The sequence below is a fragment of the Sciurus carolinensis genome, chromosome 4, assembly GCF_902686445.1.
Source record: "Sciurus carolinensis chromosome 4, mSciCar1.2, whole genome shotgun sequence".
Lineage (NCBI taxonomy): Eukaryota > Metazoa > Chordata > Mammalia > Rodentia > Sciuridae > Sciurus > Sciurus carolinensis.
The window spans coordinates 153,284,252-153,302,104 of NC_062216.1; the positions used below are offsets into that span (position 1 = coordinate 153,284,252).

The 17,853-nt window shown below is 35.9% G+C and overlaps 1 protein-coding gene across 1 annotated transcript in view; it reads left to right on the forward strand.

Moving 5' to 3' along the window:
- Positions 1-4,353: 4,353 nt before the first annotated feature.
- Positions 4,354-17,853, forward strand: part of Nedd1 (NEDD1 gamma-tubulin ring complex targeting factor) — a 52,485-nt gene continuing 38,985 nt past the window's right edge. Inside the window, exons 1-4 of the mRNA XM_047551013.1 lie at positions 4,354-4,420; positions 6,582-6,723; positions 9,376-9,470; positions 13,456-13,572. Of these exons, the coding sequence (XP_047406969.1) occupies positions 6,588-6,723; positions 9,376-9,470; positions 13,456-13,572 (348 nt within the window). The 5' untranslated portion in view covers positions 4,354-4,420; positions 6,582-6,587. The remainder of the gene's footprint in view (positions 4,421-6,581; positions 6,724-9,375; positions 9,471-13,455; positions 13,573-17,853) is intronic.

The window sequence follows — 17,853 nt, forward strand, 5'->3', positions numbered from 1 at the left end:
CAGTGCAGGAGGCCAGTGAGTAGACACGTGACTTCAAATCCATGAGGATGGACCTAGAATGGTGTGGCAGCACTCAGCAGGGAGGGGAAGTTTCTCAGATTCTCACTCTGATCAATTGGAGCGAACCAGGTAAAGAAGCAGGGGAAGATGTAAGGAGAGGCAATGGAAAAGGCAAAGACTAGACAGCATGGCGCATGGCATCTATGGTCAGGAAGGCTGGCCTAGTGTTCAGAGAAGATTTGGAAAAGTCTGCACGAGGTTGGTGGTGATGGGCCTCAGGGCCATGCAAAGGAGTTTGGACTTGATTCTGAAGGCACAGGCTTTAAGAAGAGCTGTCCTGTGATCAGATTTACATTTTGTGAAGAATATTGTTAGGAGTTTGGAGGATAATAGCAGGAATGGAAACTGGAAACTTGTAAAGAAAATTAGGAGAAGGCTGTTTTCAACAATCTAGTGAAGAGTAGAGGATGCTCCAAATCAACATAACACCAGCAGCAGTCCGGAGAAGTGGACTTTTTGGAGATAATCAGCAATAGAATGGATGGGTTGTGTGTGGGAAGGAAGGGGGAAGTTCAAGAACTGACTTGCAAATATCCCATTTGAGTCCTCGGAATGCCTTGAGTAGCTATGGAAGGGGGAATGTTTGGGCATAGAGAAGATGCATTCAGATGAGAAATGTTGACTGGAGAAATTCACTCATTTGTTTACTCATTCAACAAATAGATATTGAGTGTCTGCTGTATGACAGGCACTGTTCTAAGCACTGGTGATACAGTGGAAAACAAATAGAACATGAAACAGAAATGACTATTTTCATTTCAGTGAAGAAACTAAGCAAATACTACAAGAAAATTAATGTAGAATGTCAAGCAGGTGTGTGTTTTGAAGATAAAGTGAGGTGAAGAGACAGTGTGATGGAATACAGTGGACATTTTAGATATGGTAGTCCAGGAAAAGTTATCTTGGAAGAGGTGATATTTCAGCACAAACTTGAATGAAGTGCCAGAGGGAACCACAGGACAGTTCACGGGAAAAGCATGCAAGGAAGAACTCTAGGGAACAGCAGGCTGCCTAAGTAATGGGTTGGTAGAAGCTGTAGGGAAGAGGGAAGGGGGAAAGGGATGCAGATGTCCACTTAAGAGGACCTCTGATGCTATCTGTAAACTTTCACGGAAGACCCTGTTATCCATATTTTCATTTTCCACACTTTCAGTTACCTGTGATAAACTGTGGTCTGAAAATATTAAGTGGAAAATTCCAGAAATAAACATGCCTTAAATTTTGTGTCATTTTGAGTAGCATGATGAAATTTTGTTTTGTACTGCTTCATCCTGGCCTGGGACATGAGTTATCCTTTCATTCAGTGTATCCACACTGTCTATGCTACCCACCGGTTAGTCACTTAGTAGCTGTTTCAGTTACCAGATTGCATGTTACAGTATCACAGCATTTGTGTTCAAGCAACCCTTATTTAACTTAGTAATTGTCCCTATGCCCAATGGTACTGATGCTAGCAATTTGAATATGCCAAAGAGAAGCTGTTCTTAAAGTGGTTTAAGAGTCATCTCAAAGTATCACAAGATGGGTGAGTTATAATACAGTAAAATATTTTGCGAAAGGAAAAGACTACATTCACATAACTTTTATTACAGTATGTTGTTATAATTGTACTATTTTATTACTGTTATTCATCTTTTATTCTGTACCATTGGTCTACCTGTCTATTTTGGTGCCAATATCATGCTGTTTTTGTTACTATTGTTCTGTAGTATAGTTTAAGGTCTGGTATTACATGGCAATCTTTACTGTTTAATTTGCTCTTCTTTTTTCTGGATTCCTTAGCACCCAGAACAAATCAATGATTTTGGAACTTGCTTTTGTTCCATAATAAAAACATTTAAACTTATTATTGCTTTCTTAAGCACTGCTATAGCTTTAATATATTTTTTCTTTTTATATCTTTCTCTACATAAATTTTTATATGTTTCATTTTTTTGTGCAATTTGATTTCTTCTTTGACCCAGGTCTGTTTATTTTCAGATGTCTGGAACTTTTCTAGATGCTTTATTCTTTTCTATTTATGTTAAACATTATTATGATCAGAAAACATGTTCTGTGATCACTCTTTTAAAATCTATTGAGATTAGTTTATCTTCATAAACATTTCGTATGTATTTGAAAAAATGTTTATCTTGTAATAGTTGGGAGTACAGTGTTTTCTGAATGCCAGTTAAAATGGTTGATAGTGTCCAAATTTTCCACATCTTTCGTGATTGTTTTTTACCTTATCTGGATTTTCTGTCAATTACTGAGAGAATTCTGTTAATGTTTCCAACAAAGATTATGGATATGCATTTTCCCTTTAGTTCTGTTATTTTTTTCCTCATACATTTCCCAATTCTGTTATTATTCACATGGACACTTACAATTGATATAGCATCTGGTGTTATTTACCATTTTATTGTTATGAAATATTCCTCTTTGTCTCCAGGAATAGTTCTCATCTTGATGTCTCCTTTTGGAAAGTTGTATGTTTATGTGATTTATAGATTGCTTGTATTCTTTATTACACAAGACTGAGGAAACAATATTTTAACTGACATTTGTAGAACAATGTATTCCCAACTTTTACAAGATAAAAATTCTTTTGAAATACACATGGAACATTTATAGAGATAAATCATATAGTCTCAAAAGATTTTGAAAGAATAAATCTCACAAAGCAAGTTCTCTGATCACAGTAATATTGAATATCGAGAGAAAACAAATGGGCACAAAGGTGGTGACAAGAACAATAGGACTGTTCTAGGACAAGTGTGTAAGATATGATGAGGCTATAGCACCAGCTGAAAGGGAGGAGTGGAAGTTATCACTTAGCCCTTTATCCTGATTTGACTTTCGACTACATGGTGTAATGGTTTGGAGCATAGGCTTCATAGTCTTATGGTCCTGGGCTTACCTTCTGTCTCTACTACTTACTGTGTAATCTTGGGCAAGTTAACCTAACATCTGTTTCATCATAAGTACATAATACTACATACTTCATGTGTTTTTAGAAAGAGGAAATTATACATGTGAATATTACATACATCTATACTTTGTAAAATACCTACACCCATATATAGTGCTTAGCAAAGTGCCCAATAAATATCTATATAATCTGTTATTGTATTTTATTATATCATGCAACTTTTTCATATAGTCTAGTCTCAATTTTCCTGCTGGTTTCAATTTTCAGAGATTTAATTGTCATTTCTTTTCCCCATTTGCCCCAATTCTCCGTATTCTAGCTCCATTATTCTACTGTCTCAGTTCCCAATATTTTGTGCCTGTCCCTGACAAAATTAGATTTAATAATCTCAAGAATTATAGTCTATACAATTAAGGTAGTCCCTGCTTGTTATCTTTATTTTTTTCTCCTCCTCAATCTCCAGAATGCGACTAGGACTCCAGTTTCTCCCGCGGGGTGCGAGAATGAACTTTCAAAGAATGTTTCCAGTTACTTGCATTCATATTGCAAGTACCTAGGTTTATGTACCTAAGCTAGGAATCAGGTCCCTTGTGATGAAAGAGTAACACTTTGCAGAATAAATGTCTTATAAGTACTCTCAGCAAAAATTGTCAGTAGAGCTAAAGGGACATTTGAAAATTCAGTTCAGCAAACCCCTCATCCAGGCTGAGAGGCATTCCGTTCAAAGGAATTTCCAACCAGATGCTGTTTGATATTTCTGACCTCACAGCATGATGTAAGAGATCATGGGTTTTGAAGTTGGGTGAGTTCAGACTCTTAACTTTTTTGGTTTACTTAGCAAATTTCATGTGGTATTATCTGTTCCATGTAGTTTCCTCTTTAAAGAATCTTTCTTCAGCCCACATCCATATTAATTTCCCTTATTATGGGCGCTTGTACTCTGGTGTCTTTTCTTTGTAGCAACTGTCACTGTTTACCCTTTTCATTACGTCTGTAATTACTCATTAATGTCAGCCTTCTGTACTGGACTGTGAGCTCCACCAGGCCAGGGACCGGAGTGTTCTTTGTACTCTTGTCCACCCCAAGCTAAACCCAACACTGTGGCCCTAGAGTCAGCTAACACAGTGGCTGCCACACAGTAGGCGGTCAGTGAACAAATGAATGACAAAAGCAGAGCTCGACCGGCCATCGCTGGGGCGTGGAGGTAGTCGTCCCGAGCCCAGATTCCCGCCCCACGTCTGGGATGAATTAGATTGCAGACGCCCAGGCCGCAGCCCCTGCCCGGCTCTGGCCCTGCACACGCGAGCGCCGCTGGGGGCTGCGCCTCACTCCGTGACGTAGTCTGGGGCGGGACTTCCGGCCGCCCAAGTTTAACTAGTCCAGGCGGGAGCCGGAAGCTGAGTGCCGAACGGGCTGCGCCGGGGCCCCCTGTTGTGCCGCCGTGGAGAGGTGAGGTTCTGGAGTTCCTGGAGTCAGCCGGTGGCCGCCGATCTCGTCCAAGCACTCTCCAGACGCCCGGCTGCCCCTCAGCCACCTCAGGGGTCGGGCCGGAGGCGCCTGGGCTCCGCGCACCCGGACCGGCCCTGCGCGCCGGGCGGTTGCCCCGCAGGGGCGCGGCGGCCGGGGAAGTGCCCCGGGAGTCGCGGGCCGGGGTCACGCACCTCCGCCCGCGACTGCTCCGCCTGGTCCCCAGGGACAGACCGGGCCCGCCAGGGTAGGTTGGCGGCGGCTGTAGGGGATTGCGCTGCCTCCGGAAAGTTTGCCTCTTCCCCGCAAGTCCGTCTCCCTTTTTTGTAAACCTCCTTACGGTTCGTTTGGCGGGCACTCGAATGCATTTTACAGGGTAACTCCAGCTGAGCCGTTCTCTGGCAAGTAGAGTGCGTCCTGGTGGAGGAAAGTTGGAGAAGTTTTGTTCAACTGAGTGTCGTTGGGTTGTTGCGGGCAGCTACCATCCCTAAACCGTAATGGCCTGGTGCCCGGTTTATTCTTAGTGCCCTAGCAGATCTGTTTGGATCGGACCCCCTTTCAAGAGCTGATGTAATGCTTCTCCCGTAAATGTGCACAGATCTCAGAAGATGGGTGGTAGGTAGGCAGATGGTCCTCTTTCCCGCTTAGAGAAGAAAACATTTAATAATTGACAGGGTTACCATCACCTAAGTTAGGGCAGCCCTTTGAATCCAGCTTTTCTGAACTTTGACTTAAGTGATCTGCCCACTACACCACACTGACCAGTGGAAACCAGGTACGATTATGGTAGCCACATCTTGCAGTTGTGTTTTCTAGGCTTAGAGATCACCTTTCCAGTATCTCATTGTTAACTTGAGTAGGGAACCAAGAAGGCATAGGTTACATATGTTTAAAACACCAAATCGAAACATTGTATATCTACATTTCAACAGGTGCCTTTTTAATGACTTTTAGCATTGTATATTTGATGAAAGGAGCATAATAAAACGTGTGTGAGTTTTCTGGCTAAGAGTGTTAGCTTTTTAATATTTAAAATTTTTTGTCTCTCGAGAATGAAAGGTTACTATAATATGCCTTTAATTTGTCCTCTCAACTGGAGTATATTGGACATAAATGTGATGCTTTCCTGATGACTTGGGGACCTGTATGACATGGCTATTGATCTGCAATACTCTTTCACTGTCCCTACCAGGAAGGTGTTGGGAGTGTACTTTGCAGTTTTCTTTCACATGTACTTTTGAGCATTTTTCCCCCTCCCCTATCATTCATACTACTTGCTGCTCTTTAAAGTATTTTCCTAGAGCATCTTCCTTGCCTTGTGTCTTCTATACTGCCTTTGGTTGTGAGATTACCTTGTTAGAATTATGTAGTGCCTTTACATAGTGCATATTGTAAATAAATGATAAAAGTGAGAGCATCATAGATCAAGAATTGTTATGGAATAAAGTGGCATCTCTTTTGATGGTACTGCTAATTTTAGTTATTTGGAACACTTGGGATGACAGGGTTCAGACTCTCAAGAACACCAGTTTAGGGTACATTTTTAAGAGATTAGAGAGTTATTTTTAACACTTAGGTATTGAGTACCTACTGTGTGCCAGGAATATTTCAAGACTCTCATATGGGAAGGCAGACGTTATTTTGAGAACAAATAGGAATTTCAGATGGTAGTAAATGCCATGAAAAAGAAATGAAATTGGACAGTGGAATACAGAGTAACTGGTAAAGGACCACTTTAGCTGCAATGGTCAGGGAAGTCCTTTCTGAAGCAGAGACACTTGAGCTGAGACCTGAATGATGAAAAGACACTAAGGTGAGAATGACCTTGTCCTGTCGTATGAGACAGAAGGCCACTGTGTCCAGAGTCTGGTGGCCCTTGGGGAAAAGAGTTACACAGTAGCCTGGTCATGTAAGGTAGGGTAAGGAAGTTGGATTTTATCATAATTGCTGTTAGAGAACTATCAGAAGGGTCATCCAAGAGTATGTGATGTATATTTCAGAAAGGTCACTTCTACTTTGTGGTGAGTGCACTAGAGTAAAAAAGGACAAAGCTGTTTATTTTAGATTAGATGTTTCATTTCAACAGGTTTTTTTTTTTTTCCCATCCTTGTTTAAATATATTCTAATTTTTTTTTTTTTGTAGGCAGCCATGCAGGAAAACCTCAGATTTGCTTCATCAGGAGATGATGTTAAAATATGGGATGCTTCATCTATGACACTGGTGGATAAATTCAACCCCCACACATCACCACATGGAATCAGTTCAATGTGTTGGAGCAGCAATAGTATCCTTTTTTTTTTAAGTAACCACCTTATTAGGCTTAACAAACAGTATCAACGAAACTTTTGCATATTACACATAATGAAAAATATATTTAGTATGGCTACCATAGATTAAAAAATAGTTTTAAAAAACAATACATATAAATGTACTTTGATTTTGTCTTTTAAAGTTTTAGTTGCAACCCTCTTCATCAAAAAACTCTATTTAAAAAACTATTAGTCTCTAGATATAGAACATAGAATTAATTGTGTTATCAGCAGTTTGGAATGAGTTTTGTATCTACATTTGACTATTTTGAATCTGATTTGGAAATTAATGACAATTTGAAGGCAGAAGCAAAATGAGAGGAGATAAATTGTTGTGTATCCCCATCTTACTAATGTTCTACTTGTATTTCTCTTCCTTTTTGTGATGAAAGTAACATTGTTTCCTAAACAGAAATAGTAAAATTATCTAGCTTGACTTCATTCTTGGTGAGCACCTAAATGTGGATAAAATAAGTGAAGGAATGAAACCTGTAAAAAGGTTTCTCAACCTCACGCTATTGACATTTTGGGCCTTCCTGTACGTTGTAGGATGTTATGTCGTGCGTACTTTCTATGTATTGTAGGATGTTGAGCAGCTTTCCTGGCCTTTACCCACTATGTGCCAGTAGCAACAGTGGTGACAACCAAAAGTGTCTCCAGAATTGCCAGTCACCCCCAGTTGAGAATCACTGCTATAAACTCTTACCACCTTCTGTATGATAATATACAATTGGTATGCTAGGAACTATTTTGTAAAATGCCTACACTGTTTCTTAAACAATAAGTTAAGTTTTATTTGTTGTGTGATCTTAGCAATACCAAAGTATTAATGTTCTGCTTCCTAATGAAAAATATTAAAACTTTAAAATATGACTGATCCAACAAAAATATTAGAACTTTTTAGGTCCAAGGCTTATTCTTACAAATACATAACAAAAATTACAAATTTTCTTAGTGATTTAAATATACCTCTTCATCATTTCTTGATTTTGTATTAAAGTAATAAAATTTACTTTGATGCCCTATTAATCAAATTCATGGTGAAGTGACTACATTTCTTGAAGAATTCTCCAATGTATAGTAGGGAAAATGTTTTAAAGAGGGAGGCAACTGTGTGAAGTTGTTGCCCTCCATTTTTAGATTTTCATTATTTTCAGAGAATTTTTTCTGTAAGAGAAAAGGAGCAATTCTTAATAAGATTTATTATTCGTTATTTTTATTCTAAGGAATTTTACTGGGAACTAGTGTTTGCTGATATTTTTCTAAATTATATACCAACAAGCTGATGTGGCCATGAAGTTGTGTTGGGTCACTTTTGGAAACTGGTTTTATTTCAGTGTAGTTTTCTTGTATGCATGAATGTGCACTGAAAACCTTCATATATTCGTATTCCTAATGAGGTTTTGATTCCTTCCATGGAGGTTAGTTATTGAAGAACAAAGAGTGGTTGAACTCAGCAACTTTTGGGTTCCCATAGCATAAATTGCAAGAATAGGATTAGTGTGAGGGAGGTTAGTTTTCTCTCATTCTTTTGGTTCTTTAGTAATGTTCCTCATTTTCTCATGACTTCTATAAGAGAAATTTGAAAAGTAACTAGCTTACCCTCTTACAATATCTTGTTTCAATTCTTTTTTATATTCTAAGGAATAATGGTGGTAAACAGCAGAAGAAGCCAAGGAAAGGGAAATGATTTTTTTTCTCAGTGTTGTAGTATCTATGTATAAATTATTTTGTTTGAGTCATATAATAGAATTTTAATACATGGTCTAGAAAAAAATCTGGATGTTATGCAGATTTTCTAAAAGTAATAGGATTGTCTAGTTAGCCTTTCTACACTGATGCTCTGCATAGACTTTGCTTCTTAAAGAGCATAGATTTAAACTACTGATATTTTAATGTGTTTTAACTAAAACTCTAACTCTTATTCATTATATGAGTATGTTCAAAAATTTTAGTTACCTTGTTTTGTGTTTACTTATTACTCATTTATGTAAAATAAATATAATTTTAAATTAAAATTAATTTAGATTATATTTAATTTAAAATAGTTAAAATTCTTCCATTATATTACTAGTTGATATTTAACCACACTCACTTCTATTTGACATAGTTACTGTAATAGTCATTTTTAATGCATTTCAGATTGAAATATTCTATCAAAAGAATTCCAGTCCCGAGAAAATATCAGTATTCGTTTTTTTGTAAAATTAGGAGCGTCATGCGGGTACTTATTTTGTGGCTTAAATTCTTACCAGACACAGTTTAATAAATAAGCATCTTAAGTACTTTTTATAGATAGAAAGGCTTACTGTTATTTGCTGATGTTGCCTTTGTCATGTTCTTATTCTTGAAGGATAAAATTAGTCCTTCTGGCCTACCCTGAAAATGGAGTAGAATTTCACATGGGTTAAGTAGCTTTCAAGTGATAACAGAGCCAGAAGGGGCAGATCTTCCTTGCAGTAGTAGTAGACTTAGTAATTAGTAACCTGAGACAGATTTGAAAGCTACTGCATAAGCTATATTTATGTGCTTATCTTAGTGTTTGCTTGTGTGATTGCATTCTTAAATAATAATCCAGTGCCATAGATGCTTATGGATTGTTTGATGCTCCTTAACTGTTCATTTAGATAACTTTCTTGTAACAGCATCTTCCATTGGTGACAAAATAGTTGTTTCAAGTTGCAAATGTAAGCCTGTTCCACTTTTGGAGCTTGCTGAAGGGGTAAGTTTTCGTTTTTAAACTCTTGTTTAGAATCGTAGTTCTACTTGTATAACAGTTGCTTATTTACTGTGGTACTTGTAACTAAAGATGAAAGTGGTTTAAAGCATTATTTTAGTCTAAACTCAATACAGTAACACTTAAAGGTGCAGTAGATATGCTTACTAAAATATCTTTAGGTAAAATAATATTGGATCCCACAAGAGCGATTGAGGGCTTGAATTTTATTAATTGGGCATTCGGTTTCTCTATTTTTGCTCTGTAAATGGGATCTGATGTCTGATTTAGGACTATGTCCCACTTAAGTCACTAAGTTGACCTGGCCCTGTGAACCCTAATGATGTAACTACTCTTACTGACCTTGGGTTCAGGACCATCAGCTAAAGACTTACATCTGATGGTAGCCCTTTGCTTCAGATTGAGTTGGCCTCATGGAGGACGGTGCTGCCTGAGCTTCCCTCAAGCTCTCCTTGAAAGGATGACTTTGTCAAAATGAGCTTCAGTCCCACAGTACATGAAATGAAGCACTCACTGCATATTATTTCCATATCCTGTTGTTTTATAAGTTAATCCCCCAATTCAAAATAATAATGGCTTCCTCATTTTTATTCATAAACACTCCTTGAAAGCTGTTTCTTTTTAAAATAATATAAAGTCTTTAAAAAAAAGGACAAGTAGTTGACAACTATGTTTAAAAAAAAGTTTCAAGGTTTTCATAGCAGACCTTAAATCATTATAAATGATCATAATTTTTACATACCAGGATAGGTAAGGCAGCCCACTTAGGAAAAAAAAAAAATCAAAACAAAAGAATAAAAACTCAGCTAATTTAAAGAGGACTTAAGATTTTTAACAAGTTTTTAAAAATTATTTTTATTGGCACATTGTAGCTATACATATTTATGGAGTAAACTGATATTTCACTTACACAATATGCATTCATCAGCATCAGGTAAGTTGGCATATCCATCACCTCAGAAATGTATTATTTCTTTGTGTTGGGAACATTAAAAATTCTCTGCTAGCTATTTTGAAATATACAGTTATTGTATTCAACTTAGTTACACTACTATGGGATGGAACATTAGAATTTTATCAATCCTCTGTTACAGGTTTCTGGTGGGATTGGCCTGAAGCTCACTTCCAACCCACAACTGGAGTCTTGGGCAGAGATAATGTCTGCTAAGGATAGAAAAGGGGTTTGATGTACTCTACCTATTCAAGTAGAATTAAATTATATCCTGTCATCCTATATATAGATCCCTGTTAAGAACCTATGAAATGTTAAAAAGACACCTATAAAATTGCTCAGTTTAAGCTTTTATAGGTGTTTTATACATAGGCTGATGAGACATAATGGGTAAAGTAAAACAGGCAGAGAATGTCCCTGGTCAGTCAGCAGACTGCAGTCTTGTCTTCAAGAGTAGTTAAAAACCATCTTTGGATCTTTGGAATCTCTCAAAGGTGGTCAGCTTCCTCTACTTTTATTTACACACACACTTTAATGTATTATGTCTTAAAATCAGGGAATCAGTGTCTGTGTTTGGGATCTGTTTTTTTTTTTTTTCCTGAGCATAAACTTAACAGATGATATTAACAAGTGTGGCATAGTTCTAAGGATTTTGTGAATATTTTAAATTAGTTGCTGTAATTCTTATCCGCCTTTCCCACTTTTAAGAAGTCACATAATGCAAGTAGTAAAAGTGAGATCCTTATAGTTCTAATTTTGAATCTACTTAATTTACTTGTAAAATGCTTGGCAAACATCAATTCTATAGTCTTTCTTAGGAATTTCTTGTAAAGTATCAGTGTGTTGATAACTTCTGTTTTTGTGGGACCCGAGTCCTGTTACTCATGTGCTTTTTAAAATCTTAAATCTTTTCTGCTTGGAAAAATAAGATTCCATTCTAATTATTTAAAAATTACTTTTAGATAGAATTTTAAATTCTTTTCTTTTTATATATTCTTTAAAGTAGACAGACTGTTGTTAATAAAATTATAATGGACATAATAGGCTACTAAATAACCTGTAAATTTGACCAGCTGTTATTTTTAGATTTTTAAAAATTGTGTTGTTGTTGCCTTGTGTCTTGGGGTTACAGGATTCCTGTAATAACCACACAATTTCTATTAATTATTTAAATTATTTAAGTTTATTTGTTACATTAATAACACATTAACATAAAAAGATCACCTATAAAGAGGGTAAGCAAACTATAAGTATAGAGTTTATTCTGAACCCTTAGGAATAAGGGTTATTTACTTATTTACTGGGGTACTTGCAACTAAAGATGAAAGTGGTTTAGAGCATTATTTTTAGTCTAAACTCAATACAGTGTATTAACACTTAAAGGTGCAGTAGATATGCTTACTGAAATATCTTTAGGTAAAATAATATTGGATCTCACAAGAGCGATTGAGGGCTTGAATTTTATTAATTGGGCATTCGGTTTCTCTATTTTTGCTCTGTAAATGGGATCTTGATGCCTGATTTAGGACTATGTCCTAAATGTAATTTGGCATCCTAATATATCAGTCTTGCTGGACATCATCCTTATCTATTTTATTTTTTTAAAAAAAATTCTTTTTAGTTATAGGTGAATACAATACCTTTATTTTATTTATTTTATTTTTATATGATGCTGAGGATTGAACCTTGTGCCCCACATATGCTAGACAAGCGTTCTACTACTGAGCTACAACCCAAGCTCCTTTGTCTGTTTTATTTAGTTTTTAGCAAACTATCCTGGTTTGCAGTGACAACCAGATTCTAAATCTTATTAGTCTCTTTAGACCAAAGTCAATACCTAGAATAGTACCTACAAGAGAATTATAGCAACTGTACTAAAACACTAATGTGATGTGCATCCTGCTACGTTATTATGTTAGTTGATACTGTTGGTCAAAAGCTAGCAATATGAATCCTTGAGGCAAATACAGAATTGCTGTGAATTTAAGAAATAAAAGGTCACTATGGCTGGAGAATTAGTAGATAAGGAAGAAAATGGTAGGACATGAAGTAGACAGGACCCATATGAATAGGGCTCTGGAAGCTAGGTTAACGGGTTTGGAGTTTATTCTAGGTGTGATTGAAAGCTATTGAAGATTTTTAAACAAGTAGGCATGCTTTAATTTGCATTTTTTAAAGTTCTGTCTACTTAGTGAGTTTGGTATATATGGAAGCAGGAGTGGAAATAGTGAAACTAGGATATTGCTGTTTTGGTTTGGCAAGGTTTGGATTAATGCTACTAGTGGCTAAAGTTTGGATTAGTGCTAGAAGTAGCTAAAGGTGGTTGGGAGTTTCTAGAACTTACTGATTGATGGAAGAACAAGGAGTCAAGAATTGTTTAGAATTTTTATTCTGAGAAACAGAATGGATGGTATCCTTATAGAGATGAGGAAGAATGTGAAGTCAGGTTTATTTTTTGTTTTTTGCCATGCTGGGAATTTAATCCAGGTCCTCATGCATGCTAGGCAAGTACTCTACCACTGAGCTACATCTCCAGCCCCTGAGGTCGGATTTTGATGATATGTTTAAAACTTGAGCTCCTTACAATGAGATTTTTTAGGAGACTTAGGGCTCATATCTCGATCTGTTTAAAAACTCTCCATTTGTAATTTGGTTTCTAGTGTAAACTAGAAAATTCTTTAAAAACCTCACTTTTTTGCCATTTTCTGATCTGGGGATTGATTTTTATTTAAGATATTCTGTGGAGATGAGAGAATAGGTTTTAACAAGGAGAAATATTAAGGGGAAGTAAGCCCTAATTGGAAGCCTGGATTTCTTGTTTCCTAAGCTTCCCCTGCTGTCATTCTTCAGTGGAAGAAACTGCTAACCTGATTTCCTTGAAGTCTTCTAGAAATTTGGATCCATATAAAACATGATAAGAGGAGAATCTTTAGTGTAACTGTTACCATGGAATGCTTACTAAGTACTGGTAGCTGTGGACTCTGTTAAATTAACTTTTTTTTTTTTTTTTTTAAACAGCAAAAGCAGACATGTGTTGATTTGAATTCCACATCTATGTATTTGGTAAGCGGAGGCCTAAATAGCACTGTTAATATTTGGGATTTAAAATCAAAAAGAGTTCATCGATCTCTCAAGGTAAGCAATTTTTTTTTTTTAATCTTTACAGAAGGGTTATCTCTCAGTGTGTTTAAATACCCAAACTTTTAATTTTGAGGATAAAATTAAGATGCTTTAGAATTGAAGTGAGGTTTGTTAGGGGAAGTAAAGGTGCTGTTTAGCCAAAAACCTTATCCTTTTTGCCTCTGTGTATATTATAAGGGAAATATTGCTAGCATTTGAAACTTTTTCCTAATTTTTCTATTTAGTTCTCTTCTTGTTTGAGCTGCTTCCTTTTTTATTTTTTCTTCTCCTGAAGCATGGTTTGTTGCCATTAGGAATTTTTTTTTTTCTTTTTTTTGAGGAACTTTGATAAAATAAAAGTGGTTGTGGGATGATAGCAATCAATTTAGTCATCAGAGTTTGGAATTTAGCTTTTTAGTTCTGTAGTATATTTGGTTGCTGGCTCTTTGTGTTGTTTTTGCATATGTATTTTCAACTTGGTAATGAAATACTTCCTTAAAATATCTTAACATTTAAAATTATTACTTACATTTTTGCACTTTCAGAAAATAAAAGTATTCATCTCAAAGTATGGTTATGATGACTTTTGGAATAATACTTTTCACAGTTTTGTCTTTTTGCTCTTTAGAAGTTGATTTTTAAAGTTTAATAAAGTTTTGATGTGAAAAATTTTAAATATATATGTGTACACACATGTGTACTCACAGAAAGAACTTCCTTTAAACCATCAATCATGTACTTGTCATCGGACATCAACTCTTATTCAAGAGTATTTCATCTATATCTTCACTGACTCTTTCATCTTGCTACCTTCAGGTTATTTTGTAGCAAATACCAGTCATTTTTTTATATGTTATAATGTCATTGAGTTAATTCTTACCAGAGAAGTCATAATATTGAAGAATGTTGTTCTCTTAGCTAAGTTGAAATATAATCCTATAACTGCTGTTTAAATATTGCCATTAGGAGTTGGGTCTTTGAAGAGATAAACAGGATTAATAAACTAACCAAAAGAAAAAGGGAGAAAACCAAATTAATAAAATTAGAGATGAAAAAGAAGTAATTACCACAGACATCTCAGAAATCCAGCAGATCATTAGGGACTATTTTGAAAACTTATACTCCAATAAAATTGGAAAACCTAGAAGAAATGGATATATTTCCAGACAAATGCAACATGCCTGAATAAAGGGGACATAGAAAATCAATAACTTCTAATGAGATACTAGCAGTAATAAAATGAGATACAAGCAATAATAAAAAGCCTTCTAACGAAAAACCCAGGACCAGATGGATTCTTAGCTGACCTACCAAACCTTTAAAGAAGAACTAATACCAGTACTCCTCAAACTATTCTGTGAGAGAAAGAGGAACAGAACACTTCCAAATTTATTCTATGAAGCCAGTATCACACTCATACCAAAACCAAATAAGGACACATCAAGGAAAGAAAACTAAGGATCAATATTGATAAACTTAGATGCAAAAATACTTAATAAAATATCAGCAAATTGTTTTCAACTACCTATTAAGAAGATTGCACACCACGACCAAGTTGGTTTTATTCCAGAGATGCAAAGATGGTTTAATATACATGAATCAATAAATATAATTCATCACACTGACAGAATTAAGTACAAAATCACTTAGTAATCTCAATATATGTGAAGAAGGCTTTTGACAAAATTCAGCACCCATTTATGATAAAAACACTGAAAAAACTAGGGATGGAAGAAATTTAACATCATAAAGGCTATATATGAAAAATTCAAAGCCATCCTCATTATAAATGTGGAAAAACTGAAAGCATTTCCTTTAAAATCTGGGACAAAACAGGGATGTCCACTCTTACCTCTCCTATTTAATATAGTGCTAGACATCCTATCCAGAGCAATTAGGCTAGAGAAGGAAATAAAAGGGACAAAAATAGAAAGGAAGAATTCAAATTATCACTGAAGATGACATGATCCTATACCTGGAAGAGCAAAAAAATTCTACCCCAAACTAGTAGAGCTAATAAATATGGCAGAGTAGCAGGTACAAAATCATTATGCAAAAATTAATAGATTTCCTGTATGCCAACAACAAATCTATTGAGAAAGAAATCAAGAAAGCAATTCCATTCACACTAGCTTGAAAACAAACAAAAATCTAGGAATAAATCTAACCAAGAAGGTTAAAGACTGCTATAATGAAAACCATAGAACACTGAAGAAAGAAATTGAAAAAGATCTCAGAAGATGAAAGATCTCCCATGTTCATTGGTGAGCAGAATCATCCTTAAAATGGTCATATTAACAAAAGCAGCATACATATTCAATGAAATTTGCATCAAAATGCCAATAACATTGTTCACAGAACTAGGAAAAACAGTCCTAAAATTCATTTGGAAGACTAAAAGACCCAGAATAACAAAAGGAATTTTAAGTCAAAGAAAACAAGGCTGGAGGCATCCCAATACCTGACTTCAGATTATACTACAGAGCTATTGTAGCAACAACTACATGGTAAAACTGGCATAAAAACAGACACATAAACCAATAGTACAGGACTGGGGATATAGCTCAGTTGGTAGAGTGTTTGCCTCACAAGCACAAGGCCCTGGGTTCAAATCCCCAGCACCACAAAAAAAAAAAAAAAAAAAAAAAAAACCAATAGTACAGAATGGAAGACACAAACAAACCCACACTCGGTCATGTAATCCTTGACAAAAGTGCCTTTTTAACAAATGGTGCTGGGACAACTGGTTATCTGTATTTGGAATGAAACAGCATCCTTATCTCTCATTCTGAAAAAAAAACAACTCAAAATGGATTAAAGACCTCAGAATTCGACCAGAAACAATGCAACTCCCAGAAAAAAACATAGAATACTCTGGCTTTTAGGCACAGGCAACAACTTTCTCAATAGAACCCCTATTGCTCAGAAATCATGCTGAGTTAATAAATGAGACAGTATCAAATTAAAAAGCTTTCACACAGCAAAGGAAACAATTAGGAATGTGGATAACCCACCAAATGGAAGGAAATCTTTGCTAGCTACTTTTGGAAAGGGGATTAATATATAGAACATAAAAAGAGATAAAAAAAATTTATACCAAAAAAAAAAAACCCCAATTAATAAATGGGCAAATGAATTAAACACACACTTCTCAAAAGAAGAAATATAAATGGCCAACAAATATATGAAAAAATGTTCTACATCATAGCAGTTAGGGAAATTTAAATCAAAACTACACTGAGGTTTCATCTCACACCAGTCAGAATGGCAGTCATCAAGAATACAAACAACAATATATGCTGGAGAGGGTGTGGAGAAAAAGGAACACACTCACACTATTGGTGGGACTGCAAATTTTATAGCCACTATGGATATCAGTATGGAAACTTCCCAAAAATCTAGGCGTGTAACCACCATATGACCCAGCTATACCACTTCTCAGTATTTATCCTGAAGAATTAAAGTCATCTTACTGTAGTGCGTATCCATGTTTATAGGAGCACAATTCATAAGTCACTTATAGGTGCCAAAATGTGGAACTATCCATCAACAGATGAATGGATAAAGAAAATGTGTTATATATTTCAGCCATAGAGAAAAATGAAATTATGGTAGTTGTAGGAAAATGAATGGAACTAGAGACCATTATATTAATTGAAATAAGTCAAACTCAGAAGGTCAAGGATTACACGTTTTTCTCTGAGATGGGTAAGCTAGAGAGGAAAAAGGAAAACAAAGGTGGAGGTAGATCTCTTAAAAATCCAAGGGAGCTCAATAGTGGAAAGGGACCAAAGGGTTGTGAGGCATGGAGGTAGAGGAGAAGTGCTGGGGGGTAATATTGGCCTAATTACATTGTTATGTTCTGTGCATGTACAAATATGTAATAACAAATCCCTTCAATAAATGCAACTGCAATGTACCAAAAAGATGTGAAGAAAAAATAAGTACTGCTGAATGTGGTGACACATGCCTGTAATCTTAGTAGTTTGGGAGGCCAGTGATCCCAGTGATTCAGGAGGTCAAGGCAGGAGGATCACCGGTTCAAAGCCAGCCTCAGCAACTTAGCAAGGCCATATTTCAAAATAAAAAAAAGGACTGGGGATGTGGCTCAGTGGTTAAGTACTCCTGGGTTCAATCCCTGGTATCAGAAATCAAAAACAAAACAACAAACACTGCAAAGCAAATAGTGTTTTTCCTGTGTACGGATGGAGAAACAGAAAAGTTAAAGAACTTTTTCTCTGCTAAATAGCAATGGCAAAAATGCTTCTAGCAAAAGCAGATATTACTATTTATTAC